Below are 27928 nucleotides of genomic sequence, written 5' to 3' on the forward strand. Positions count from 1 at the left end.
GCCCAAAAAACCAATACCTGTATATTTAAGAGGTTTGTCCCATATGTTTGGGTGATAGACATGAATCCACCCTGAGAGACACATATCTGCTTCGGACTACCTGTATGCAGTTTGGAGATGTGTCGCAAAGTATTCGTCTTTCCTCCATGCCATGTATGATGTGTAGTCTTCGTAATTTTCCCAACACGAAACACCAATGTAACTGCTCATACTATTTCTACTACCTCGCGTTGCAGGGCAAAGCATCGTTTGGCACTACCCTTACAAACTGTACAGAGGTAGCGGAGCTATGACACCATGTTCCCATTTCCACTGAGTGGTCAAAATGCGCTCTTTTCGCATTAACTCAGCTCGTCCTGTTTCCCCACAGGATGCAGAAGATCTTAGATATAGCTCTCTCTGACCTCCGTACAGGTCATACTTAAATTAAGACAATCGCATGCAGGAAGCTGGACGGATGGTGGGGCAGAGACTTAGGACCAGTTAGAAGATGCACAGGGACTGTCTAAAAACAGCGTTGGAGTCCTTGGTGTATGGGATCCTTAGCAGATAGGTACGAAAATAAAATGGGTGACTCGTTCGAGAAGCCAGAGTGGCACGAATATGATTCACCAGTAGCTGTAATCGTTAAAAGACGTCTCTACATGATACAACTTGGGTACGTGGTAGAATGGATAGACTTGATTTTGAATGGCGGACAGAATTTCTGTCTGAAAGCGTAACACTATCAGCGACCGTGTGTACCTGTAGACTCAAGAGCGCTTCTTATGCAGGGTGATGGTGACATAGGCGTGACGATCGTGTTTTTTCATAGCGCGGTCCTTACGCACAATGTATGCTGTGGGTTGTTGAATCCCTCAGTTGTCAACTTCAGATGTCATTTCTCAATAGTGTTCCTCCAAAAGAAGAACATGTTCCCTCCATAGATTCCCGGTTGACCTACTTGGCCGACTGTTGAAAAAAAAATAATAGGTACTCGCCATACATTAATTAGCCTATCAAACTGATATCAATGACGTGCCGTCTAGTGGGTGGAAGAGATGGCTAGGGCGCCACGGAATGATGCTTGACAAGCGTTTCTTCTTTTTATAGCATCACATTCGTAGAAGGATACCTGTCATAGTGTACAAAACAGCTACGTTCTCTTGAATTATAGCTTCTTGATGTCAAACGCTAAGTGAACGTGTTTTTTTTCGACATGTTTGCCGATGGCGTGAAAAGTTGGCTGAAATGTTTGTAATACACACGTGTGTGAGAGTTTATTTGCATACACTGAATGCGACATACGCTCTGAGGTCGCGTAATTTGTTCAACAAGCTGGAAGAAATTTCTTTACACAGGCTGGGCGTGTCTCTGCTGAACATTTGTGTAGGTAGCGGTACACTTCAGTGGACGTCACAAAATAATGAGATGCGACTGTTGTTTCGACATTTATTACGGTCGCAAATGTGTTCTGCTTTTTTTAACAGATGCTCGATTGTAGAAGCGGTGACGTCAGATACAACTGTTGAGCGTCGCCGAATAGTGGATTGCTGCGGGCGTTGGGGAGGAGGGGCGAACCTGCTGTGGTGGTCGCTGGACACAGCCGCTCTCTCTGGGTGGGCGGCATGTTCCGTCGTTATGTTTTAGAGGAACAAGTTGCTCCTGGGCAGGCAGCCGTCCTTTCACTTCCTCTCGTTTACTTGACTAAACAGGCTACTGGCGTAGGAGCGTCGCCTTAAGGTGGCGGGCAGATTGTGGAAGGCCGAGCTTTGGTGGCCAACTGGATGGGTGGGCTGTGCTACTTAATTTCCCTTTTGTGTTGCCTAGGACCACTGCCTGAAGGCATGCCGCATATCGCCCTGGTGCGGCCTGCAACCGTGCGCGTGTCGGCAGAAAAACAGCAAAGGGCGGGCAGCGGGGGCGCGAGACGCTCCACGGAGCATCGTAGAGGGGGAGGGAGGGAGGGGGAAGCGTGAGGGGAAGTGAGGAGTCTTTGATTTTGGAGAAGAACGCACCCCCTCTGCACTGTTTTAAACTCCTCTCTGTCCAACACCAGCATCTCGTCAGTACTCCCCACGAAAATGAATAAAGATAGCACCTTACACCCCAGACTTTTCCCCACCAACTTTTAGGTGTCGGGTAGAGTTTGAGTGTGTCTGTCGCTAGTTTCGAGTGGTATTGCGAAATTTTTACGCAGCAGGATAACAAATGTTGTATGGTATACTCAGTTTTTGCACTGTATTGCGCTTTTGTTCCGTCCTTGTGTTGCACTATGCATGTAGTTGCGACCGAGCGAGGTGGCGCAGTGGTTAGACACTGGACTCGAATTTGGGAGGACCACGGTTCAATCCCGCGTCTGGCCATCCTGATTTAGGTTTTCCGTGATTTCCCTAAATCACTCCAGGCAAATGCCGGGATGGTTCTTCTGAAAGGACACGGCCGAATTCCTTCCCCATCCTTCCCTAACCCGATGAGACCGATGACCTTGCTGTGTGGTCTCCTTCCCCAAACAACCCAACCCATGTAGTTGCATAATTAGGACCGAATTTTGTGATTAATTATGTATTTAGGATCGATGTTTGCGTCAGTTTCCCGACCAAAATAAATAAAGTACACTAACCTAACCTTCCTCTCCCACATCTTGGCAGTTTCCATGTATTAGGGGGTGCACTTGGGCTTTCCGTCCAGGAGTACCAGGGTTTGAGTTCCAGAAGGGGCACAGCCATTTCTAATATGCCGTCAATTCCAAGTGCATCTGGCAGTCTAATTGTGTTAGGGGGGCGCACTTGGGCTTTCTGCCAGGGAGGACCACGGTTCGAGTCCCAGAAAGGATACTGCCAATTTTATTTTCCTACCGAAACTGGAAATTCTCACCAATAGGGTAGGTTGGGGTGGTGGTCGTGGAGGGGATGGTGAGGAGGGGTCTTGGACACATGTGCATCTGAGATAACGAGTGATATCATACAGGGGGATGGGCATGGTAGGGTAGCGGTTGGGTGGGGGTGGTGGTGATTATTTGATGAATTTCATTAATTTGTATGTCCATTTGATATCAAAATTGCACCAGAAACCCTGTCCCTACTACTTATGTTGTGCTGAATAAAGGAAACAGAAGCTCTTGAGGGCTGTGTTATTGAAGATTTGTAGCTATTCACCTGTGCCATCCATTTTACACATATAACATTGCATGGTGTTGCAGCTGACTTGTGATGGACCTAAAGCCTTGTACAAGTATTGAGGGTGTAGCAGAAGGGCAAAGGGCTACTCAGTGGCGCTATGTTTTAGATCCACCTACAATGGCAGCAGTTAAGGAAGTTCAACAGAACCCCGCCTTGGACCTGGGCGCTCTTCTGGACGCTGGGGACGGGGCCGTGGTGATGTTGGTGGCGGGGGAGACGCGGCTGGCTGCGCACCGGGCCGTTCTGGTCGCCCGGAGCCCCGTCTTCGCGGCCATGTTCCAGCACGACACATTGGAGGCAAGCAGCGGCCACATCAGCATCACAGACGTGGAGGGGCCCGTGATGAGGCAGCTGTTGGCCTACCTGTACACCCTCCAGGTTCCCCAGCTGCCCACCATGGCCCTTCAGATGATGGTGGCAGCTGATAAGTATGGCTTGTCGGCCTTGAGGTCTGCCTGTGAGCAGCAGGTGTCCGCTCAGCTGACCATTGACAATGTGGCAGCTGCAGCTGTGCTGGCAGTGAGGCACTCGTGCCCTGACCTTACTTTGGCTGCTGTTGACTTTATAAAGACTCACTTTGTCCATGTGGTGGGCACACAGGGCTGGGCAGATGCTGTGCTAAACCAGCCAAAGGACGTGGTCGAAGTGAGTCGGCTGCTCAGCGAGCCACCACTAGAAATGAGGTAAGCACACGAGAAGCCACTCATCTGTGTCTCCTATATATATATATATGGGTCATTCTATGGTGACTCAAGTTACAAAGTGATGTTTATATTATAAGTTTTGGACAATTCATGAGAGGAAATGTTTCTATTAAATATTTTTATACCTCAAAACATACTTTATGCAGAATGCTCTATAAACCTATATCACAGTAATTGTTACATTACTATATTTATAAAACCAATTGTTGGTAACTCACGTTACCAAGAAATGGCTTTTGCATACGATAACATTACATTACTTACATTTCTTGTAAGTTTTACACACAATACCAAAAGATCTTATAAGTATTTTAACAAAGTCCCAAACATTTAATCTCCAATAAAATAAATATTAGAACATTGTGAACAATTAACTCACATTACAACATATGGTAACTCGCGTTACATTGTCACAAATCACAGTCAGACGTGAAATAACCACAGGAATTTACAGCACTTGGAGGGTTCACTTTTCTGACAAGCTTGTCTTTAGTGTCGTATGTCTCATCTTTAATTTCAGGCCACTTCCTAGACTTCCCATCTTTCATCATAACATCAACCTTAAACCCATCATTTTCAATTTTAATAACATTACCAGGAAAATATGAATTGTCATATTTTACCACCACCCAGTCATCTACTTGTATATCTAGTGATTTTTCTGTTCTGTTAGTGTTTTCCTCTGCAGCTGATGAAGTGGTGTCTCCTACAACTTCATTATTATAGACTTCCAAGTGATAAATTTTAGAAATGTTCAAGAAAGGCTTGTAGTTCTTGATTAAGGCTGAGAGATGTAGTTTTTTGCTTCTTTGGCTAAAGTCTTCTTCACCCATAAGAACTGCTGTCGCATTAGAACAAGAATTCAACAATGCTTTTACAAATTCTGTTGCATTGTTTACAATACATTTCCTGCTTTTCACACGAGACCAGTCTTGGCGTTTGACAGCCCCACCTTTTCGACCCACTGGCCCCTTCCCATGAGAAGCTGCAAAGTACTTCCATGTAATTCTTTTGGTATGACTCTTACTTAGAATTTTTATAGCCTTTGCGATATATCTGTTTTTAAACTGAGAAGCAGGACCATCTGACCAGATTGTAACTTCTCTAATATTTTTTGGTAGTTCTTCAAGTAGTCTATCAACATCAGGAATGACAGTGTTTTTTGTGTGGTCCAGATTATCAGATACCAACACGAAGGGTGAGAGTGCCTGAATGCCAAATCATGGTAGTAAAAATACTAATTTGATTCTGCTGCCAATGTGCACTTTGAATTTCATCTTGACTTACACATGTAAAATTTTCAGAAAAATCGATTTGCATCATGGCAGTTAGCATTGCAGAAGGCAGTGATACCTTATCAGTCTGGTAGTTCTTTTATTGTTCTCTCTTAAAGTAGCAGTGCTCTAAAAATTTAGGTCCCGTGGTAAGAATGTTATCAATAATATTGTGTAATATAACTTCTTCCTCTACTTTCAGAAGTCTGCCATCACTCTCCTGCCACACATCCCATTTCGCACCATACTCTTGTACACCAGTACATAAACCAAGAAGTTTAACTGCCAATAAATCTTTACATTTCATGCACTTTCCCAACCAACAATTGGCTGTAGGCTCTGCACATAGAAAAAATTCTGGCTAGTTACTGGTGTACTTAGGTATTACCTTTCTAATCTTTTACACTCACAACGTCCTTGTATCGAGGGGCCTGTCTGCTAATGTCATACCTTTCATAGAATTTGCTCACTGCACTTATTATTTCATCACTTATTTTTTGTTTAGAGATTCTTTCTACTTCTAAAGGTTCAACAGACGTATGATACAACGTTCTAATAACATATTTTTGTTTTCTGGGTGATGCTGGAAGTATACGTTTCACTTTTGATATGGCTTTTCCCAGTGAAGACCTATTTTTATACGACGGAGAGGCAGAATTACTTGGTGTAGCTGAAGATGATTTCTTTAGCCTTTTCCTGTACTTGGCAACTCTTTCTCGATAGCATTCTGTTTTCTGTCTGCAGAAATCCTTTCTTGTTCTCTTTTACTCAAACATTTTTCCTGTTCCTGCTTCTTTTTCCTGAATTTTTTCATAGTTCCCTTTTGTTTGATTTTATACTCTTGATATCTGCCTTCATCTTTCAATTTCTGCCTTCTCATCTTTTCAGCTGCACTTAAAGGCATACTGAAAAAATTGCAAATTGTTGTAAAGAAGAAATAGCTATTCCCTATGGGATTTTATATGTCATATGGAGTTAAATATACATTAAATATGTCAAATATATTGTTAGTTGTGTTGTATGTAATTCAGAACAAATCTGACTGCTTAAAATTATAACTAATCCTACAAAAATTGTGGGAACTCACGTTACATAAATAAAGGTAACTCACGTTACATAAATTAAATATCCTATACCAGGAGAAGGCTTCCAGGAGGCAATTTATTTGAGATAATATATATATATATAACTTTCATATATATATATATATGTGTGTGTGTGTTTGTAGTTGCAAGCCGAAAGTGTTTATACCATTCCGTTTCCTTAGATATGTCTCTGCTATATAATACACCTTCACTGATAGCTGTGTGCTGATAGCTGACAATGCTTTCATTACCTTCTCACAGCAGGTTCATGGAATCTCTAAACCATTATTAGCAATTAAGTTAGCTGAAAATATATGGAAAAGCCAATTTTGCAGTACCTTCATTCATTGGTTTAACCTTTAATCAAACCATCCTTATTTTGAATCAAGAGTTCTGTTATATTGCATGCAAACCACATCATTATGGAAAGTATCTAAACAATGGATTTGTTGAAGTGTATCTTGTATTTGGCATTCTTGCTCTGGGCACACAGCGCAGAAATAGACTCACTCACATATGCAGTTTGTAACCAGACAGGGGATTGCTCAGGCCTTGTTTGGCATGATGTACAGATTATACTACCACTGTCTAATGTAGTGTTTACTTATTTGATGGCACTGCTGCTTCTGACAGTAACATAGCTATAAAGACATAATACTGTCTAAAAATAAGTAACAATGAGGAAGAAGTATGTCACTCTCTACCTTCTTCAGAAAATTGTAGTATGTTGCGGAATGTATCTAGGGGAGTAGCAAAGCATTGGAAATACTCAATGCTGTAAATGATGACTTATCAAAATTTCTATATGATGTCAAGCACATCACTGTTACGTCAGCCCCATGTTCACGATTCACAATAAGTATACAGGGAATGACACCTTACCACTGACAGAAGGATCTCTGCACACACCAGCAGCAGAGCACATGGCAGTCCCAGCTTTCACAAGCTTCTCCTGGCATACCAACACAAGTGGTCATTAGTATTGATGATCACACTGAAGGATAATAAATCTCATCGTTCCACAAGGGAAAACGTAATTAGTAGTGCAATGTGTCAGTCAGCATAATGAAAAACTGGTGATGCTTTCACACCAACCCAGCTTGCATTAGCTACTGTGCAGGACAGTACTACAGGGTTGTGTGCTGCATAATTACTTCCATTTCCTTAGTACACGTATGCAATATTCCAGTAATTTTATTTTACACCCCAACCCGTACAGGCACAATATAATATAACTTCAAGGAACATCGGCTGAATTATGCCAGGCTTCAGAGAGATGGGTATTGTTCTGAGTCAAGTTGTGTATGCATGATATTCAGAAAACAAGATTCTGTGTGCAGAGGAATAGTAGGGTGCAGGTGCTTACACCTCAAACATCCTGTGCCCTCACCACAAGACAACTAACCAACTTGATACTGGGCTGTTCCTCCACATTTCCTTCTCCTCTCTGCCCAGCTGTGGCCCAGATATTGTATTGTACTTTGATATGCTCCTTCCTACTACTCACAAATGGCCAACCTGTACTGGTTATCACACTGTACTGAAACCTGGAGATGCAAGCAACAAATCTCAAACCCCTTCCTCCACCTCTCCCCAAATTCTTGCTTGAAATTCGCTATATCGTTTCTGAAGGCTGTTCACTGAATGCCACAACATTTCCTTCTACCTGAGCATTGCTGTTGATCTTCCTTATTCCATCTATTTGAGCCACTTGTATGTCTCTAACAGCCTCAATACGAATGAGACATTTAGATCAAACTATTCTCTGTTATTAATTTTAATTTTAATAACCAACAGCCTCAGTTGCACTATTTACCTAGAATTTACCTGGATTTCAGTCAGGATAACCCAGCCTTCCTCAGAATAACAGTAACTATCGTTTGTCCATTAATATTTATACAGTTGCTGACAGGGCCGCGAAATGTTGAAGATATTTATATTCTCTGTTACAAACCTGCCATTGCTGGTCCCAAGCCCAGGGCCCAATCTCGCAAGTCATGGTGAAGGAGGAGGGGGAGGAGTAACAACCTCGTAAAAAAAACTGAGTCCATCTGGCTCTGGATAGTAGCAACAAGTTAGGGCGAAGCCCGGCCAATGGTCTCGAAGGCAGAAGAGGAAGGTCGCTTCCCAACGACAGAGAGAGCGGGAGAGCCACTGAAACATCAGGTAGTGGCTGTACTCCATGTTAGGGGCGGCTACCAAAGGCGTCTGTGTCCCCATGTCAGGGGCAGCCTGAACACATCTTCTGGGGCTAACAACTTCATTCGTATAACTGGACGGACACGAGCCGTCCCACAAAAAAAAAAATTTTTTAGCTCATGGAATGGGTCGCACTATGGAATCGAGATTACCCCAGAGGGACAACCCCCGTTGACCAAGGTCGACGCAAGCAGGCATTCGGATTCTGGGGGACCTGCCAAAAAGTGCATAGGGGAAGAGTCAGAGCTCCCAAGAACCTCAAAGAAGATTAAAACTAAAAAGACTTTCAGAATTGGAACCATAAATGTACAGACAATGATTAAGACTGGTAAACTTAAACAGGTAATAGATGAGATGAAAGAGAGAAGCATTGGAATATTAGTGATACAAGAAACAAGATACACTGACGAAGATACAGTGGAGCCAGAAGGCTTCATAATACTGAAGGGCAAACCAGGAGTTAAAGTGGGAAAGGAAAGACTTGCACCTAGATGCTTTGGTACAGGGTTCATAGTAGGCAAGAGATATGAGGATGGCATAACTGAAATGAAGAGCAGGTCAGAAAGGACACCAACACTGACATTTCAAGCAGGGAACAAAAAGTATACAATAATAAAGGGGCATGCACCTGCAAATGACAAGAACAGGAAAGACAAGAAATTTGCAGATAGTTTCCAGGAAGAGCTAGATGATACATTGAAAAACGTACCATAGAGACATGTAAAGATACTCGTAGGAGATTATAATGCACAGATTGGAAGAGAGAAGCAACATAAAGGAGTAGTGGGCGAGTACCCTGCACACCAGCGGACAAACAAAAATGGAGAAAGACTAATTGAACTGTGTCGAGAACACAAAATGAGATTGATGACAACACACTTCAGGGCCAAACCGTGTAAGAAAAGGACATGGGCAAACAAATGCGCCCGCCTTGAGGAATTCCAAATTGACCACATAGCGATCAGCTGGACAAATGCTAAAGAGATCATGAAGACAAAGGTCAGGAAGAACACAAGAATAGAATCGGATCACTATCTTACAGAAGTTAAGTGGCTTTGGATTCCAAACAGGCACAGACTGCCACAGACGAATAGAAGAACAGAAAACATAAAGGTAGACAGAGACAAATTAAGACACAATCGATCCAGATATGTGGAAGGAATTGAATCATTCAATGAATGGGACGACATGAAGCGAAATATGGTGAAACAGGCAGAACCATGGGTAAAGAAAGAAAAGAAACAGAAGCAATGGTGGTGGAACAAGGAATGTGAGGAAGTGGTAGAGACTAGCAGGAAAGCCTGGAGAGACTGGAGCAGCAACAAAGACCAGGAAAAATGGGAAGTTTTCTTAGGAGCAAGAAAGGAAGCAGCCCAAACAATAAGATGGATCAGAAGACAGAAGATGAAGCAGGAACTGGACGAGATTGAGACCAACTTCAGGAAAAACAACAGCAGACACTTTTTCAGGAAATTCAAAAAGAGTCTGGTTGGATACAAGGGTAGAGAACTGTTTGTAAGAGATGAGAAAGGGGAGCTGGCTGTTAGAGCGAAGGAGAACTGTCGGATTTTTGCTGAGTACTTTCATGACCTGCTGAACTGTGAACCACCTAAAGAAAAGCTGGAACTGGGGACTGACACAGAAGGGAGAGAGCTACGCCCTCCAATCAGGGATGAAGTCGCACATGCCATGAGCGATCTAAACAGTAATAAGGCAACTGGTGAAGATGGTATAGTAGCCGAGATGAAGTGGGGAGGCAACAAAGCAATAGACAACATGACCAACATAATTCACCAGACCTGGAGAACAAAGAAGTTGCCAGAAGGAGGGAAGAATGCAATTGTAGTACCAATACATAAGAAGGGGGACAAGAGAGATGCAAACAACTACTGAATAATATCGCTACTAGAGGTCGGATACAAGGTGCTGTCAAAACTATTGTTCAAGAAAGTAGAAGAACAGGTTGAAAGTACAGTTGGCGACTAGCAAGCGGTATTCTGGAAGGGAAGAGGTTGTACAGAACAGATATTTATCCTGAAGCAACTGACAGAACATAGGGCCTTAAAAAACAAAAAGACAGTAATAACTTTCGTGGACTTCACAAAGGCATATGACTCCATCGACAGACAGACTCTTGTTAGGATCATGAAGAACAGAGGACTTGATGGAACTACACAAGAAATCATAAAAGAAATTCTGACAGACACAAAAGCAATGGTGAGATTCAGAGGAGCACTGTCAGAAGAATTTGAGATCAAGACTGTTGTTAAACAGGGAGATGGATTGTCACCATTGTTGTTCAGTATAACACGGTACGAAGTGATCAGGCAGTGGAGAGCAATAAACGAGGAAATGGGAATACCAAAGACCCATGTGGGGGACAAAAAGGACAACAGGCCTCAAGTGGATTGCCTAGCCTATGCAGATGACATAGCAATAGTAACTGAGACAGAAGAAGACGCAAAGACACAACTCGATAACTTAAGTAAGGTAGCCAGAAAGGTGGGACTGAGGATCGCCTATAACAAGACAAAGACATTAAATACCACTGCAGACTGGGAAACACCAGGAGCCACTGTGCAAATGATGGACAAATTTAAACACCTGGGAGAATTTATAACAGGAAGGAACAGGAGCAAGGAGGGAATAACAGAGAGGATAAAGAAGATGAGGTCAGCCTTCTGCATGAAGAGAGAGATATACAATAAAAATAATATAGCCACTGAGGCAAAGATAAGCCACTACAAGGCAACAGTGAGGAATGCAGTATTATATGCTGCTGAGACGATGACACTAGGAAGAAATGGGGCAGAACAACTAGAGAAAGAAGAGAGAAAAATAGTGAGAAAAATACTAGGTTCCAAAAGAGGTGGAGAGAGGTGGATGTAAAGACGTAGGGAAGAATTGTACCGAAACATGAGAACAATATCTCGGGAAATCAGACTCAAAAGGGCAAGTTTGCTGGACCTGTGGTTAGGATGAGTATGGACAGAATGATAGAGAGAGAGCGTGGGAAACAACAGGGAGGACAAGGGGAAAGACAAGAACCAAGTGGGTTGTTGAACTTCGGAAGGACAGGTAGGAATTGGGGATCAAGGTCGAAGGAAAGGAAAATTGGAGGAACAAATATACACCGACCAATATGCCGAAGATCAGTGACAGAGAAGAATACAGGAAAAGATTACAGTGTCACCAGTGGAGCCGACAGGAGAAATAGACACTGAAGACCTCGGAAGAAGAGAGGGAGAGAAGAAGAGAAAGAATGAAGAGGTTCTGGGAGAAGAAGAGGAAAATGTAGTCCACGAAGAGCTACCCGTGGTCCTACAGCAGCCGTAATGCAAGAAGAAGAATAAGATTCTCTGTTACACATTGGTTCACAGATACATACTAGTCTATTACCTTCACTTGACAAATATTAGAGTATATATGTTAATACAGTCTTTGAGATAAAACTGCCTACACTACTGCCATTTGTCATTTTAGTTGTAACTTGTACTGGAAACTCCTCACTCTAGTCTCTCTTTTTTTAAATGTAATTTAACATGAAAATTCACCACTGCTGTGTTTTCAAAAATATGTGTATGGCAGTAGTGGCCATGAGACTCCATCTGTGATGTTCAACCACCTGGCGCAAGTCTTGTTATGTGACACCGGTTTTGTGATTTTCATCTTGATGTAATGGTGAAGAGGCCAGCATACACACCCAGTCTTGAGCGGAGAAAATCTCCAGGAAAGTCCCTGAGAAATGAGCCTGGAGCCTCGTGATCGAGAGTCAGCAATGCTGATGACAGACCACCAGCTTCTGGAGCTAGTTTTCGTATAGTTCTACCTGCTTTACACAAAAGTAAATGCTGAAATTACTCCTCATAACTTTTTTAGGCTACTTCTTACAATTCCTGACCGTCATGTTCTTCATTTACTGGTGCTTCACGCACTATTATGGAGTAGTTGAACATCTGCTAGTCATGCTGTCAATTTATCATACAACTTCTCATTTACATTACACTTCATGTTGTTTCTATAGTAAGTTGATATCCCAACTTACCACATTAAGGTTGCTCTGTCTCTCTCTCTCTCTCTCTGTTTATATACCTATTATGTATGTCAATCTCTTTATACACATTTCCTTCAGTGATTATTATTCATCTTGCACAGACTATAGGTTACAAATCTCCTCAAAGGCAAACATGACAGTGATCAAGGTTTTAATTACGTTTGTGATCGAATCATTATTTCATGAGTCTTTACAGAAGTGCAGTTTGTTCACTGTTTAAGCATCTTAGAGCCGACTACCTAACACATGACTGCAAACGCTCTCAACTCCATTTAATGATTATATATGTGTGCAATTGCTGCTGTAGTGACGTATTAGAACTGTTCTGTACAATAATTCTCATGTTTGACCATAAATATTGTTGACTCATGCATGTACCATAAATTGTGCTTTATTTGTAATAACTTGTTGTTTGCCATGCTACCCTATGTTTACAGGTAATGAAGAGAAGTATTGCAGAAACTGATTAATTCAATGTTAAGTCGTTCATATTAACTAACAAACTGTTCTTGTTAGCAGTGTGTCTTCTGTTATTTTAGTAGACTATACCTCAGCTGTTCTGCCTATAGTAAACACCCCCTAACTCCAATGTGAGTTCACTCACCCATGTAGTGTCTCTCTGTGCAGCGTGACAGCGACTACAGAGAGCGAGCCCACCACCAGCACTCAGCCCCACAGCGACCAAGGGCAGACACCTATCACAGCTGTGTTCCACACTGCTCCCCACCAGAATCTTCCACTTGATGACACGACTGTCTCTCTCATGCGGTGAGTTGTGTTCCTACACATTCACAGTTTGCACACTCATAGTGCCACTTAATTGGAAATTAACCAAGTACTATGTAAAAGAATGTCCTATTTCCATTTTTTAATACAGCAGGATTAACACGTGTGAGTGTTTAACTGTGGGTGCATAAGATAGACTGACCAACTTCTCTGGACTCACAGAGAGAGTTATGTTCATTCCAGGATAAGTGCCATACAAACCATTTCTTTTCCCAAAGAATGTGTGTATATTCATAAAACACTGTGAGGATAAGCTTGCAAAAATGCAGATATTTTTAAATGTAAGATGACAAAGCAATGTTCATACCAAAAAACATGTTCTATGGTATTAAAGAATATGTATATATTGTTTTGGATGAGATGTTTCGTTCTGTAATACATACTAATATCGAAATTAGTAAAGGTGCACACAGAATCAGATGGAAAGCAAACGAGAAAACAGTCTCAGGATGAGATATACGGCTTAAGAACAGAAGATCTATGCAGAACAAAAACATCAGGGTAAAGACTGAAGAAAACTTGTAGTATGCAACCACAACAGATTATCTTCAACCGAAAAAAGTGATGAAGTAATGAGACAAGGAAGTAAAGTAGTTGGAGGAGAACTAAACCGAATTACAAAAATTATTAAAAGGCGAGTGAAGAAATCCATAAAGGTCGTAAGGGAATCAGATTAGGAAGCAAATTCTTGTTGCAAATGAGTATGTACACACGCTTGTAATAAGAGGCAGAAATGAAAATTGTAATAGGACGGCCGGAGCGGGTGACGTGGTCGGGGTTCTAGGGCGTGGCCGGGTAGAAGAAGGTGGCTGTTTTTAGCACTCTTCCTCTTTATTGTTGGTTCTTCCAATACATTTTCCGCTAGCTCAGCCCCACCGCTCGTGTCGTGCTGGAGATGTGCTGATGTGCGCAGCCTGGGGAACGGGGGTGCCGCGCTCGGTCAGCGGCTGCACAGGCGGTAGGAAGTTAGCAGCATGAGGCCTGGCCGAGCTCGCCTACTGCAGACACTGCGGCTCGTGACGACGCCGGTGCAGCAGCGGGCAGCGCCCTCCGCCAGCCGGTCCTCAGCGACGGCGTCACTGATGACGACGACGTAACAGCGACCGAACGCCGAGTCGGTCAAACCGATGCCGACGCCCACCTCTGATGCCCTTAAATAGTGCAGACCACTGCTGAATCTGCCAGTTACACCGTGGCATGTTTATTAGAAGGTTCTCGATGAGTTGGCTAATGCAACCGCGCCACAAGCGGCCCGCACCTGCGTAATTCTGCTAATGCTGCGTTCTTGCTGTTGATGGCTGCCGCGCACGTACACACATACCGACATACACAAATACCGACACTCATTGCAAAACTGTGTCATCTGCATAATGCCCCAGCCAGTCTTTGTCCACCGTCTGCCGTGAGGCTGGCGCATTGTCCACTGAAACACACAAAATCACAATTTCTCACCATATTTCCTAAAAACAACCCCTTGTCCTCTACAATTCCTCCCTCGTTCGAAAAGATTTCGCCCCCGAATTCAACCAAAAAGTCAAAACAACTACAGTTCACTATTTACACTGTGTTCATTCACTTCTATCCTCAGTCTAATCTTTGTTCATAAACATTGCTCAGTGTCCTACTGCAGTGCCTCACAACTGTTCAGTGATTTTGTTTGGACCCTTAGGTTAAAGGTTGGAAGGGGTGGGATTTGGGCTACCTTCCTCTTGAGCCGATAGTACATTAATCCTACGACAAAGACAAAAAACAGGTGGCGGTGGTTGATGATCCAGTAACTAGTAAGCATTGCTTATGCTCAATACGGTACTCATGCACTCATTGAAAAAGATGTTCCATAGTTATATGTTCTTCCTGAGCTGCTAGCATCCAGTCCAAAGAGGCGAGCAAAGTCGGGTCTAATGTGCTATTCAAAAGAGTGAGATTTTCTTTCGTGTCGAATTGCACCCGTTGGTCGGGTACATAGACCAATGTGCGTGCTATGTTCATGATTGTAGCTCCAGTAATCACGGCTGGTAAACAAAAAGTTGGCCCTGAAATGTCACACTGTGTGCCGTTAATTAACAGTCCCTGCCCCTGCAATTCTATTCTTTGCGTACTCCCTTGCTTACCCTCCTCGTAACAAACGCAAATAACGACTGTGTTTTCCATTACTGAAAATACCCAACGTGGACCCACTTGCTGAAAGAACTGCACCGTGCCTGCTATAATTTCCTTAGGGCACTCCGCGACTGGATCTTGAGAGCGGAATACTCAAAAGGTTTGGGAACAGTGTGTAACAATTTCGCAGGGCATATGGTAACTGGACTTGTTTGACAACGCAGCAAGTCTTCTGCAGTGAGAAACGCATGAGCTTGTCTGTTACGTGCCACTACCAGTATTTCCAGTACAGTTAATTGTACGAATTTCTGCAAAATTTCCCACTTCACTGGATACATATGCAAGGCGTAACATTCAAATTTACAATCCTTACGTGTTAATGGTATTATGATATGAATTCTCAGCAGGGTACCCGTCCGCATACTGGTAACAGTGGCCATTTTGTAGTACAGAGATAAGTGTTCATCTGGTAATGTTGTCAGCAGCTCCGGGGATGCGGGCAATTCTGATTGAACTTTCCATAATCCTTCCCGAAGTTGTTCAGAAGGTAACAGTACCGGGGTTAGGTGCCCGCGCATTACGTGCAACAAAGCCTCCTGAAGTTCTGTGGCTTCTATGGGTGCTTCCGTAATACTGTCAGCAAGAAAACGGAGCAGCTTAGCGATTATCAGCTGTGAATCGATGTTATCCAACCGGTACTTGATTATACCCAAGTCATGATTGGTTGTAACGGCTGTGGCCGTAATGTGGGACATCAAGGTCGCGGCCAAAGCTCGCAATTGGCGCGTATTATTAACTACATCTTTCTCCAAACTTTCTAATTGGGTTGTGTGAAGATCTAGCATTCCCTGGTTGCTATTCACATTATACTGTACCTGCCATAGCGTTTCATTAATACCTTTAATATCTTCTGCATCAGCGGTCCCAAAAACAGTTTTTAGGATATGACCACCTGCGTCTAACCATCCTCTTTTCCTACAGACGTGCGGGATTAATCCTGCAGATCCCGCAACTTAGCTTGTAAGCGTGCAAAAGCTGATCGTAGTAGCTGATATTCCACCTGTTTGTCATTAAACCTTGACTGATTACCCACAATGGAATGAAGTTCATTAAATGTATCCTCTAATTTACGGATTTTTGTCTTCAACCGCCCAAATATTACAGGCCACCCTTAAGGTTCACTGTTGTCCGGACATAATTACGTCCACTTGTCATGAGAACAACACACCACTTGATGTAGGACGTATCTTCAAGGCTTCAGCTAAGTTGCAGGAGCAAAACAGAATAACTATGCTGAGAAATAGTGCACACCTTCCCTCTTCCGCGCAACCCATGACGCTGGAACTGCTGGTCTTACCAGAACGTCATGCCTCCTGAGAAACAGAAGAAAAACAACTCACATTAGCTCTTACTTTTTACGCATGGCCTAAGAGAATAATAGCATGTCTGATCACTTCCACAATTAACTTGGTTCTCTTGTTTATCTACTCCTTACTTATTCTATTTCTTAGATTCATCTTTCTCTCCACTTGAAGTTACTGTAGACAAAGAAGGAAATTCCTCAAAATTCCCCTTGAAAGGCCTAATTCGGCTCACATACACAATAGTAGGGCGAGTTGGAAGCTGTAATTGTACATTCACTGGCGATGTCATCTCTATCACCTGGAAAGGACCTTGATAACGGGATACAAATTTTTTCGTTTTGCCTTTTGGCACATACGGATTAGTCATCATCACCCATTGTCCTACATGATATTTGGGTGAACTTTGTCCTGTCTCTCTAACGCTTTGTGTTCATTTTTTTCACCTGCCGCCAGATTGTTTTCAACTTTGTGGATAAATCCTTAACAGCCGAAATATCAGTTCCTGGTGGGGTCTTGAGCAATTCAAACGGAGATGGCACCTTTTGACCAAACAGTACTTCATACGGAGACAATCCTTACTTTCATGCACTTTTGAGTTATACGCCACTGTTACAAACGCCAATAGGGTATCCCAATTGTTGTGTTGTACGATGAACACTCTCGGTCCGACCATTAGCCTGCGGGGGTAACACACTCGTTCTCAATTTCTTTACATGCAACAACTTGCATAACTGTCTCATCAAATCGGACATAAAGTTTGTCCCTTGATCTGTAATTATAATTTCAGGTGTTCCGAATTTCAGTACCCATTGTTGTACTATGGCGTGAGCCACTGTTTTGGCTCGCTGGTCCAGAATAGCTGTCGGAGACACATAGCGCGAAAAATGATCTATTATTGTTAACACATAGCTATTACCCACTGGTGTTTGCACAAGCAGTCCCAAGACGTCGAAGCCAAGTAATTGAAAAGGTCTATCCACTTCCGGTAGTCGTTGCAACACAATTTTCTGATGACTCAATTCCGCCTGTTGAGCACGCGGAATGCAATTCTTTACGTACTGCTCGACATCTTGCCTACGCGTTGACCACCAATAATTTTGTGCTACCCTCCTTTCCGTTGCTCTTCGACCCGAATGACCAGAAAACATTGAATCATGTGCTTGCCTTTAAATTTAACTTCACAATGTTTCTGGTACGACTATGCGTGGACTGTTCCTAGTTTTACGGTACAATATCCCTTCTTCCACAACAAACTGTCGCCGTGAGGTAAATCATTGACAGTCTGTGTTGACGGTTTGTGCTTCCTCCCATTCGTTCTCATTTATTCCTGTGCATTCCATGGCGCATACTTTACGACTCAGACAATCCGCGTTTCTGTGCGATTTACCCGGTCGATGAATCACCTCAAAATCATACTCACTAAGCCGCAAACCCCACTTAGTTAATCCACTCGTTGGGTCTTTAAGCCCTAACAACCACTTAAGTGCTGCATGGTGAGTAATCATCGTTGTCCATACGAATAACACCGGAAATAGGTTATTCCGAAAATTAATGCCAATAACCCCTTCTCAGTTGTTGAGTTTTTTTTTTCTGCATTGTTTAGCTGTCTGGAAGCATATGCTATCAGGTGTTCCTGCCCATCTACTTTCTGAGATAATAGAATACCCAAAGCAAAATTGCTAGTGTGACAAGATAATATAAACTGTTTACTAAAATCTGGAAAAGCCAAAACCGGACTAGTTGTTAACAATTTTTTTTAACTTTTGAAAAGCCTCTTTGCATGCTGCTGACCAGTGAAATTTTGCTCCCTTCTTAAACAACTGCATGAGGGGCCTTTGCAATTTCCGCAAATTTTCGAATATACCTCCTCTAAAAAATGGCGAGACCTAAATAAAACTGTAACTGTTACTTTTGTAGGTGTTGGAAAATTCATTACCGCCTCTACAAGTTTTGGATCCGTGTGGACACCCTCCTGTCCTATAATATGACCTAAATAACGGACTTCTTGCAACAAAAAATGACATTTTTCCATATGAAGAGTTAACCGTGCTGCTTTCAGAGGATCGAAAAGCTGGCCGTTAGTTGCCGAGCGGTTCTAGGTGCTTCAGTCTGGAACCGTGCGACCTCTACGGTCGCAGGTTCGAATCCTGCCTGAGGCATGGATGTGTGTGATGTCCTTAGGTTAGTTAGGTTGGTTCTAGGTGCTTCAGTCTGGAACCGCGCAACCTCTACGGTCACAGGTTCGAATCCTGCCTCAGGCATGGATGTATGTGATGTCCTTAGATTAGTTAGGTTTAAGTAGTTCTAAGTTCTAGGGGACTGATGACCTGAGATGTTAAGTCCCATGGTGCTCAGAGCCATTTGAACGAACGAAAACTTCACGCAAATGGCGCACATGTTCTTCCAAGTCCTTTGAGAAAACAATTATGCCGTCCAAATATACCATACACTGATTAGGTTTCAGCCCTCGTAACACGCTATCTAGTAACCGTTGGAAGGTTGCTGGAGCATTTTTCAGTCCGAAAGGCATTTGCCGATACTGAAAATGACCTGTAGGTGTTAAAAAAGCTATCTTTGGTCGGCCTTCCGCGGCGACCTCGAACTGGTGGTACCTGCTTCGAAGAGCCAAGGTCGTGAAGTACCGACACTGACCAAAATTATCCAGAGTTTCAGTGATATTAGGCATTGGGTATGCATCCGATATAGTTTTTTGATTCAGGAAACGATAATCACAACGAAAACGATACGCCTTGCCCCCATCAGGTGATTTTTTACCCACTATTACGACAGGAGCGGACCAGGGACTACTACTGGTTTCTATTATCCCATCCCTAAGCTGTTGATTAATAAATTCTTCCATGACAGGCTGTAAACTTTTTGGAACACGATATGGACGTTTATACACCGGTGCTTCATTCCCAGTGGGGATGTAATGCTGAACTAATGGTGTGGCAGACAGTGGACCATGAGAATTAAATAACTCTTTATATTCCGTCAAAAGGTTCTCCATGACTTCTCTGTCTTGCCCTTCTAAATATGCTACTTTAAGCCCCAGTGCAGACCGATTGACAGACTCCCCCAGCATTGTGTAATCGGCTGCGAAATCCTTATCCAGTTCATCTTCCCCTATTATATCCAGATTCGCTATTATGGTATCCCATGCTAACTGCACCTCTTCAAGGCCAAAATTATCAATAGACAGGCACAACCTTTTTTCCTGCTATCTCCCGCACGTAGGACATGCTACGGCGCGTAAAACACTTCATTTTATCCAGCAGCTCATTCTCAGGCAAAGGTTCAACGACACACAACGAATTTACCAGCACCCTAGGTCCAACATCTGCCCATATTGTTTTCCCTGTACCCTTCGGTATAGTATCCCACGAGTTAACCCCAAGGGACCTTGCACGCAGTGTAGGTGGCCCACCTGACGTCTGGGCGGTTCCTTGCAGCAGTAATGGTTTTTCGGCTGCAGAACCTAGGCGAAATTGTATTCCGTCCAGTTCTACTGTACGCCAGTCCAGGTTAACTTTTGCGTGATGCACAACCAGGAAATCCAATCCGAGTATGCCATCATAGCTGCTACCAACAACTGGAAGAACTTCTACTTTCACCTGGAAGTTCCTCATTTCCACTCAGAAGTTTAACACCGCTGATCCGAGTGACTTCACCTGTCCCCCACACATGCCACTTAACGTCCAGCGTGATGGTTTTAATTCTACTTTACCGAGTACATTTCTACTCGCCACGGATACCTGAGACCCAGTATCCAATAAAAATTTGCACGGTCTGCCCCTCACCAAACCGTTCAGAAAAAAGTCTGCCACTGATTCTGCACTAGCATTAATCCTTACTGGGGGTGTTGCACAGTGGACACACCACCCCTTGCCCCGTTTAACTCAGGGGGGTGAGGCCCACCTTGCGGTTTCCTATCATGTTTCTGCCAGGACCCATTGCAATTACGCTCTTGACGACCCCAACGTCTGCATTTCCTGCACTGCACTTCCTTGCAATTGCATCTAATGTGTCCCATCAGACCACATCTGAAACATTTTACTTCTACATTAAACACTGCTTTCCTGTCCTGCGTCTTTGTTACTGCTTCAACTTCCTCTAACGCCACAGCGCTTCCGACTGCCTCATTGAGAGTCGTAGGGAATTCCTTCCTAATCTTGCGGGAGGTTTTGGGTTGTATTCCCAACAAAAATGCGTCTAGTGCCCTCTGCTGAGCTTCCTGCAGAATGGCTTCATTAACCGTATCAGAATCCGTTAGCTCATAGGTATTAACATTAATTTTTCGAATTCGATCTATAAAAGATTCTATTGATTCCCCATTCCTTTGATACATTTTATTCAATTGTTCCCGATAATATCTAGACGTATTTTTCACTGATACCTTTCGAGCAACCCTTTTTTGAATACTTCAAACGTCTGAGCATCCCTTACTTCTTTATGGCATGTAATGTATGCTCTAGCATCCCCAGTTACTTTCAACTTAGCCATATGCAAAAGTGTTGCTGCACCCCAATTTCCCAATTTAGCGGCCGTGCTAAGGTTCTCAAAAAAAAAAAAAAAAAATCATAACATCCTCCCCAGCTTTTCCCAAGAAAGGGGTGACCAAAGACGCAGCATTAGTGTCGGGAATTACTGCATTAACAGGAAACCGTTCCTTGTTCGCTTCTCTAGGCTGAGCAAGCTCTATGTCTAATTCCGACACTCGCTCAAGTAGCTGCTGAATAGCCACCTCAGCTGACACAGACTGCTCCATCACTACCAGCTATCTAATCAAGACTACAGTAAGCCCAGAAAGAAGAACAGGAAGGGAAGACGGACTATGCTACAGGTTCAGACAAACCAGCAAACGAAAAATTGGTACTTACTTGTCGTGTTGCAGGAGTTGCTGATCCATTGTTGCCCTTCTCAGGTGCCACATATCCTCGTCGATTACCAGCCACAATTTCCTCCAAATCCAGGGAGCAGACCATTACTGTCACCAATTGTAACAGGAGTGTGTGATGCGCAGGTTGCCCAACTGACACTACTTGTAATAGGATGACCGGAGCAGGTGACGTGGTCGGGGTTGTAGGGCGTGGCTGGGTAGAAGAAGGTGGCTGTTTTTAGCACTCTTCCGCTTTATTATTGGTTCTTCCAATACATTTTTCGGTAGCTCAGCCCCACCGCTCGTGTCGTGCTGGAGACGTGCTGATGTACGCACTTCGGGGAACGTGACACCATGCTCGGTCAGTGATTGCGCAGGCGGTAGGAGGTTAGCAGCACGAGGCCCAGCCTAGCTCGCCTACTGCAGACACTGCGGCTCGTGACAACGCCGGGAGTCGCCGGTGCAGCAGCGGGCAACGCCCTCCGCCGGCCGTTCCTCGGGGACAGCGTCACTGATGACGATGACATAACAGCGACCGAATGGCCAATCAGTCGAACCGATGCAGACGCCCACCTCTGATGCCCTTAAATAGTGCAGACCACTGCTGAATCCGCCGGTTATGCGGTGCCATGTTTATTAGAATGTTCTCAATGAGTTGGCTAATGCAACCGCATCACATGCGGTCCACGCCTGTGTATATTTGCTAATGCTGCATTCTGGCTGTTGATGGCTGCCGTGCACGTACACACATACTGACACTCGTTGCAAGACTGTGTCACCTGCATAACGTGCCAGCCGGCCTCCATCCGCTGTCTGCCGTGAGGCTGGAGCATAGTGCACTGAAACACACTAAATCACAAATTCGCACCGTATTGCCTAAAAACAACCCCTTGTCCTCTATAAAATGTAGGGGGGTGGGGGGATGAGCGAATAATTTGTCCTGCGCTGTGTAGCGGATGGTTATGGGGATGAATAAAGGATGTTATGTAAAACAACCCAGCCATGAAAGACTATAAAATAATTACTTCCAATATAAACTATACACAGCAATGAGTAAAAAAAAATAAAAAGAAAACCTCTGGAAGACAATGCAGCAAAATGAGAGATAATTTTCTTACAAGAAGTGCAGTGCAATAAACGAAACTAAATTCCCTGTTGTGACACAATATGTAATGTTGGCGATGTGGCTGCAACGGAAGGTTCCATCTTTTAAAACTGCAAATACTTTACAGTTGACCCAGTTTTTAAATAGACCTTCCATTTTCTCGTCTCTACTCTGCTTACATGTGACTACTTTTTATACTGCATGTCACAGCCGCATGTAAGCAGAGTAGAGATGAATGTGAGAAAACGTGGCTCTAATGGAAGGTCTATTTAGATATTGAGTCAACTACAAAGTATTTGCAGTTTTAAAATACGTTATATATATTGACATGTAATATAGAAAGTAGTAGCATATAAGCAGAGTAAAGACGAATGTGAAATTTTCGAGTTACAATTCGGCCCATAAAATAAGGAAATCCATTGACAAAACACAGTTATGGCCTGTTGCTTGGGAACAAAGGCCTTGGAAACAGCAAAGCAAGGTCATCTGTTCACATGCTACTGTTGTGCACATCCATCGTAAATGATTCAAGGATGGTGAAGCCACATGTAAGCGACAAAATGTTGGACATCATAAAGTATGGAGCTGAAGGACTGCCCATCCCGCCCATCTGGTTCCTCCCACCCCTCCCACACACCCCTGTAAATTAGGATAGGGTGTGATTTATGGCAGAGCTGATGAGAAAACACATCACGCCTAACTATGCAGTTTGGCATTGAAGGATTGCACCAGCACCCTTCCCCTATATATCAGGATTGGCTGTCATCAATGGTAGGTCTGATGACAGAGTACAGTGCTGGTGGAAATACAAGTGTTTTGGAACACACTGTTCTGCACACAGTGTTCAGCACCTTCAATAATAGAAGCAGTCGCATGGGTCATAGAAATTGGACCATTAGCCAGTGTATTTGTGTTTCTTGGTTGGATGAATCGCGTTTCTTGTTCCACCAGGTCAATGATTGTGCTTAGATACACCCAGACTGCACTAACCATGCTCCATGCCTCAAACGTAGCTCTGTAGGGGCAGCATTATACTGTCAATGACATACAACTGAGCTTCTATGGGTCCTGTAACAGTAAATAAATCTGCTGTAACAGATTTCATTCTTTGAAATGAATTGTGACAGATTGTGTCAACTGAATTGGTTGCAGGATGGTATGTAGGAATTTTTAATCGAAAGTGAATGAAAACTTGGGTACTGGTACACATCTGTACCTTAAACGCTGACTTTGAGACTATTTTGTATGATAGAAGGGAAGTTTCTAGATTTTTAACTTGTCACTGCAAAGATGTGTATCCTAAACTACTATGATATTTTTCTTCACATGGTGTCTGTGTTTACAGTAAAGAATAAGAAACATGATGTTTTGTGCAGGCACCTTCCTGAAGAGGAGAAGGGCAGGAGGCTGATCCAGGCAGCTAAGGAGGGAGCAGTACAGACGTTGCGGTCGCTGCTGGCCGCAGGGGCGGACGTGAGGGCGACAGACAAAGACAGCAACACAGCCCTGCACTGGGCAGCAGCCATGGGGAACACAGAGGTGGTGAGGTGTCTAGTGGAGGGCGGAGCAGAAGTGGGTGCGAGGAACGACTGGCAGAACACGCCTCTGCACTCAGCTGCAAAGAATGACTGCGCAGATGTGGTGCGGCTGCTGGTGGCGTCTGCCGCCGACCCCAACGCCAAACATGAGGCTGGTTGGACGCCACTACATTGGGCGGCAGCGGGTGACCACCAAGAGGCGGCGGTTGCACTGCTGGAAGCGGGAGCTGACAAGGGGGCGAGAGATGACAGCGGGGCTACCCCTCGTCATCTCGCCAGGCAGAACAACCACCATCAACTGGCACAGTTGCTGAACTGAAGCTTGAAGTTCTACAACTGTCTAGAGTAAAACTAATAAAGGTTCACCACATTCTTTCATAATTCATTTGTACCAATTATTATATATTGCATGTAACTACTCCATTAATAGCCGGCCGGGGTGGCTAAGTGGTTCTAGGCGCTACGGTCTGGAATCGCGTGACCGCTGTGGTCACAGGTTCGAATCCTACCACGGGCATGGGTGAGTGTGATGTCCTTAGGTTAGTTAGGGTTCGGTAGTAGGGGACTGATGACCTTAGAAGTTATGTCCCATAGTGCTCAGAGCCATTTGAACATTTACTCCGTTAATACCACATTAAGAGTGAGAATGAGAGATGTCTTTCATGAAATGTGAGCGTCCGTAAAAATTGATGATCGGATTTTGGATGGAGAATCTTTTTCTTTTCCCTTATACTCGCCACTGCCATGCTGTAATATGTGAGTTCATTAATGTTAGAACAAGAAACGGGATTTTTGAAATTATGACTTGACAAGATGGGGAAGGGAATGGATTCCATCAAATTTCTCCATTCAAAGAAGTATTGACATTTCGAGTGTTCATACAGTGGGAGCAGGAAGATGATGGAGAGTACCTGAGGATGAGCATTTACTGCCTTTTCAGCTCTCTTTTCTCGACTGTAAGAACAAGTATGAAAACAAGAGAAAATTATCTTTAGGAATCCTTAAGGGATGGGGGATTAATTTTCATCAAATGTCAGCACTGAAAGGATGGTTAATGGTTCAAATGGGACTTAATATCTGAGGTCATCAGTCCCCTAGAACTTAGAACTACTTAAACCTAACTACCCTAAGGACATGACACACATCCATGCCCGAGGCAGGATTGGAACCTGCGATCGCGCGGTTCCGGACTGAAGCGCCTAGAACCGCTCGGCCACCACGGCCGGCAAAGGATGGTAACATGGATGCAATTGCAGCTGTAATAAGCTCCAAATATGCACTACATTCCCATGTTTATATCAATGAAACAAGTAAAACTAGAAGAGAAAAGAGCAGAACTGATGGCTAGTTGCATCACAGGTGAAGGACACAACGCCCAGAATGTAGTAGACAACAGCTGCAGAGATTCTAATCATAACAACTGATTCCAAAGCACTGATGTCTCCCCTGGCTTGCCTGCATTTATAATGTTCTAACACTGTTATAGAAGACTGCGATATGGCAACATCTCTACCTAGCAGTCTCCTCAAAATCATTTCTAAAAAATAGAGAAAATTCATAATAGTCGTCACACACAAATTTAGATATTGGTCTTAATAATCGTTCTGTTCCGCTGATCGAGAGTTAGAGTGATAATTTGGTCCGTAGAAACGTTCTTATGTCCAGTAAGCGGAAAGACAGCCAATTAAAATGGTTATAGCTGGCATATACTACCAATGAGTCTTATAACTCAATCAAAGTAACTCAACAAACACCTGTATCAGACTGTGAAATAACTAAGACGATCATACTCAATATCAAATTATACCAGGAGCACTCATTGGAGCACATCTTACAGATCTCATGGTCACAGATTCTTTGAGAGCTTTAAACCTCAGAGAGCTGTCTTAGACGTCACTTAACTGGTGTGTTATTCAGCCAATCACAAAAAACCTTAGTGGCCCCAGTGTTTTGCCCAATCCTGTTGGCACCAGGAAACCACAACAAACTACACTCCTGGAAATTGAAATAAGAACACCGTGAATTCATTGTCCCAGGAAGGGGAAACTTTATTGACACATTTCTGGGGTCAGATACATCACATGATCACACTGACAGAACCACAGACACATAGACACATTCAACAGAGCATGCACAATGTCGGCACTAGTACAGTGTATATCCACCTTTCGCAGCAATGCAGGCTGCTATTCTCCCATGGAGACGATCGTAGAGATGCTGGATGTAGTCCTGTGGAACGGCTTGCCATGCCATTTCCACCTGGCGCCTCAGTTGGACCAGCGTTCGTGCTGGACGTGCAGACCGCGTGAGACGACGCTTCATCCAGTCCCAAACATGCTCAATGGGGGACAGATCCGGAGATCTTGCTGGCCAGGGTAGTTGACTTACACCTTCTAGAGCACGTTGGGTGGCACGGGATACATGCGGACGTGCATTGTCCTGTTGGAACAGCAAGTTCCCTGGCCGGTCTAGGAATGGTAGAACGATGGGTTCGATGACGGTTTGGATGTACCGTGCACTATTCAGTGTCCCCTCGACGATCACCAGTGGTGTACGGCCAGTGTAGATCGCTCCCCACACCATGATGCCAGGTGTTGGCCCTGTGTGCCTCGGTCGTATGCAGTCCTGATTGTGGCGCTCACCTGCACGGCGCCAAACACGCATACGACCATCATTGGCACCAAGGCAGAAGCGACTCTCATCGCTGAAGACGACACATCTCCATTCGTCCCTCCATTCACGCCTGTCGCGACACCACTGGAGGCGGGCTGCATGATGTTGGGGCGTGAGCGGAAGACGGCCTAACGGTGTGCGGGACCGTAGCCCAGCTTCATGGAGATGGTTGCGAATGGTCCTCGCCGATACCCCAGGAGCAACAGTGTCCCTAATTTGCTGGGAAGTGGCGGTGCGGTCCCCTACAGCACTGCGTAGGATCCTACGGTCTTGGCGTGCATCCGTGCGTCGCTGCGGTCTGGTCCCAGGTCGACGGGCACGTGCACCTTCCGCCGACCACTGGCGACAACATCGATGTACTGTGGAGACCTCACGCCCCACGTGTTGAGCAATTCGGCAGTACGTCCACCCGGCCTCCCGCATGCCCACTATACGCCCTCGCTCAAGGTCCGTCAACTGCACATACGGTTCACGTCCACGCTGTCATGGCATGCTACCAGTGTTAAAGACTGCGATGGAGGTCCATATGCCACGGCAAACTGACTGACACTGACGGCGGCGGTGCACAAATGCTGTGCAGCTAGCGCCATTCGACGGCCAACACCGCGGTTCCTGGTGTGTCCGCTGTGCCGTGCGTGTGATCATTGCTTGTACAGCCCTCTCGCAGTGTCCGGAGCAAGTATGGTGGGTCTGACACACCGGTGTCAATGTGTTCTTTTTTCCATTTCCAGGAGTGTTTTTTCCCTGTTCCCGCCAAAGTCTACTTAATAAAATTCGAACAGAAAACTCAATTGAAGTTCCCACAACTTCCTGCATGTGCTGTATTGTGGACAATGATGGAGAGAACATTTTAGAAAGAGCAGGAAGGTCATTGCCTATGGCCAGCTCAGTTTAAAAGCCAGATTTAAAAAATGAGATTCAACTATGAACTACAGAGCCTGTACAAAGAGGAAATAAGACAAATCGATCTGGTTCTCTAGTTACAAGTAAATGCCCAATTATTCAT

At 44.2% G+C, this 27928-nt stretch overlaps 1 protein-coding gene across 2 annotated transcripts in view; it reads left to right on the top strand.

Annotated features, from left to right (window-relative positions):
- LOC124553879 (ankyrin repeat and protein kinase domain-containing protein 1-like) overlaps positions 1-24617 on the top strand; it is a 111160-nt gene extending 86543 nt beyond the window's left edge. For both annotated transcript variants that reach the window (XM_047127882.1, XM_047127883.1), the window contains exons 2-4: positions 3268-3844; positions 13105-13245; positions 24088-24617. In XM_047127882.1, coding sequence (XP_046983838.1) covers positions 3279-3844; positions 13105-13245; positions 24088-24568 — 1188 coding nt within the window. In that variant the 5' untranslated portion in view covers positions 3268-3278 and the 3' untranslated portion in view covers positions 24569-24617. The remainder of the gene's footprint in view (positions 1-3267; positions 3845-13104; positions 13246-24087) is intronic.
- The last annotated feature ends 3311 nt before the right edge of the window (positions 24618-27928 follow it).

The sequence above is a fragment of the Schistocerca americana genome, chromosome 11, assembly GCF_021461395.2.
Source record: "Schistocerca americana isolate TAMUIC-IGC-003095 chromosome 11, iqSchAmer2.1, whole genome shotgun sequence".
Lineage (NCBI taxonomy): Eukaryota > Metazoa > Arthropoda > Insecta > Orthoptera > Acrididae > Schistocerca > Schistocerca americana.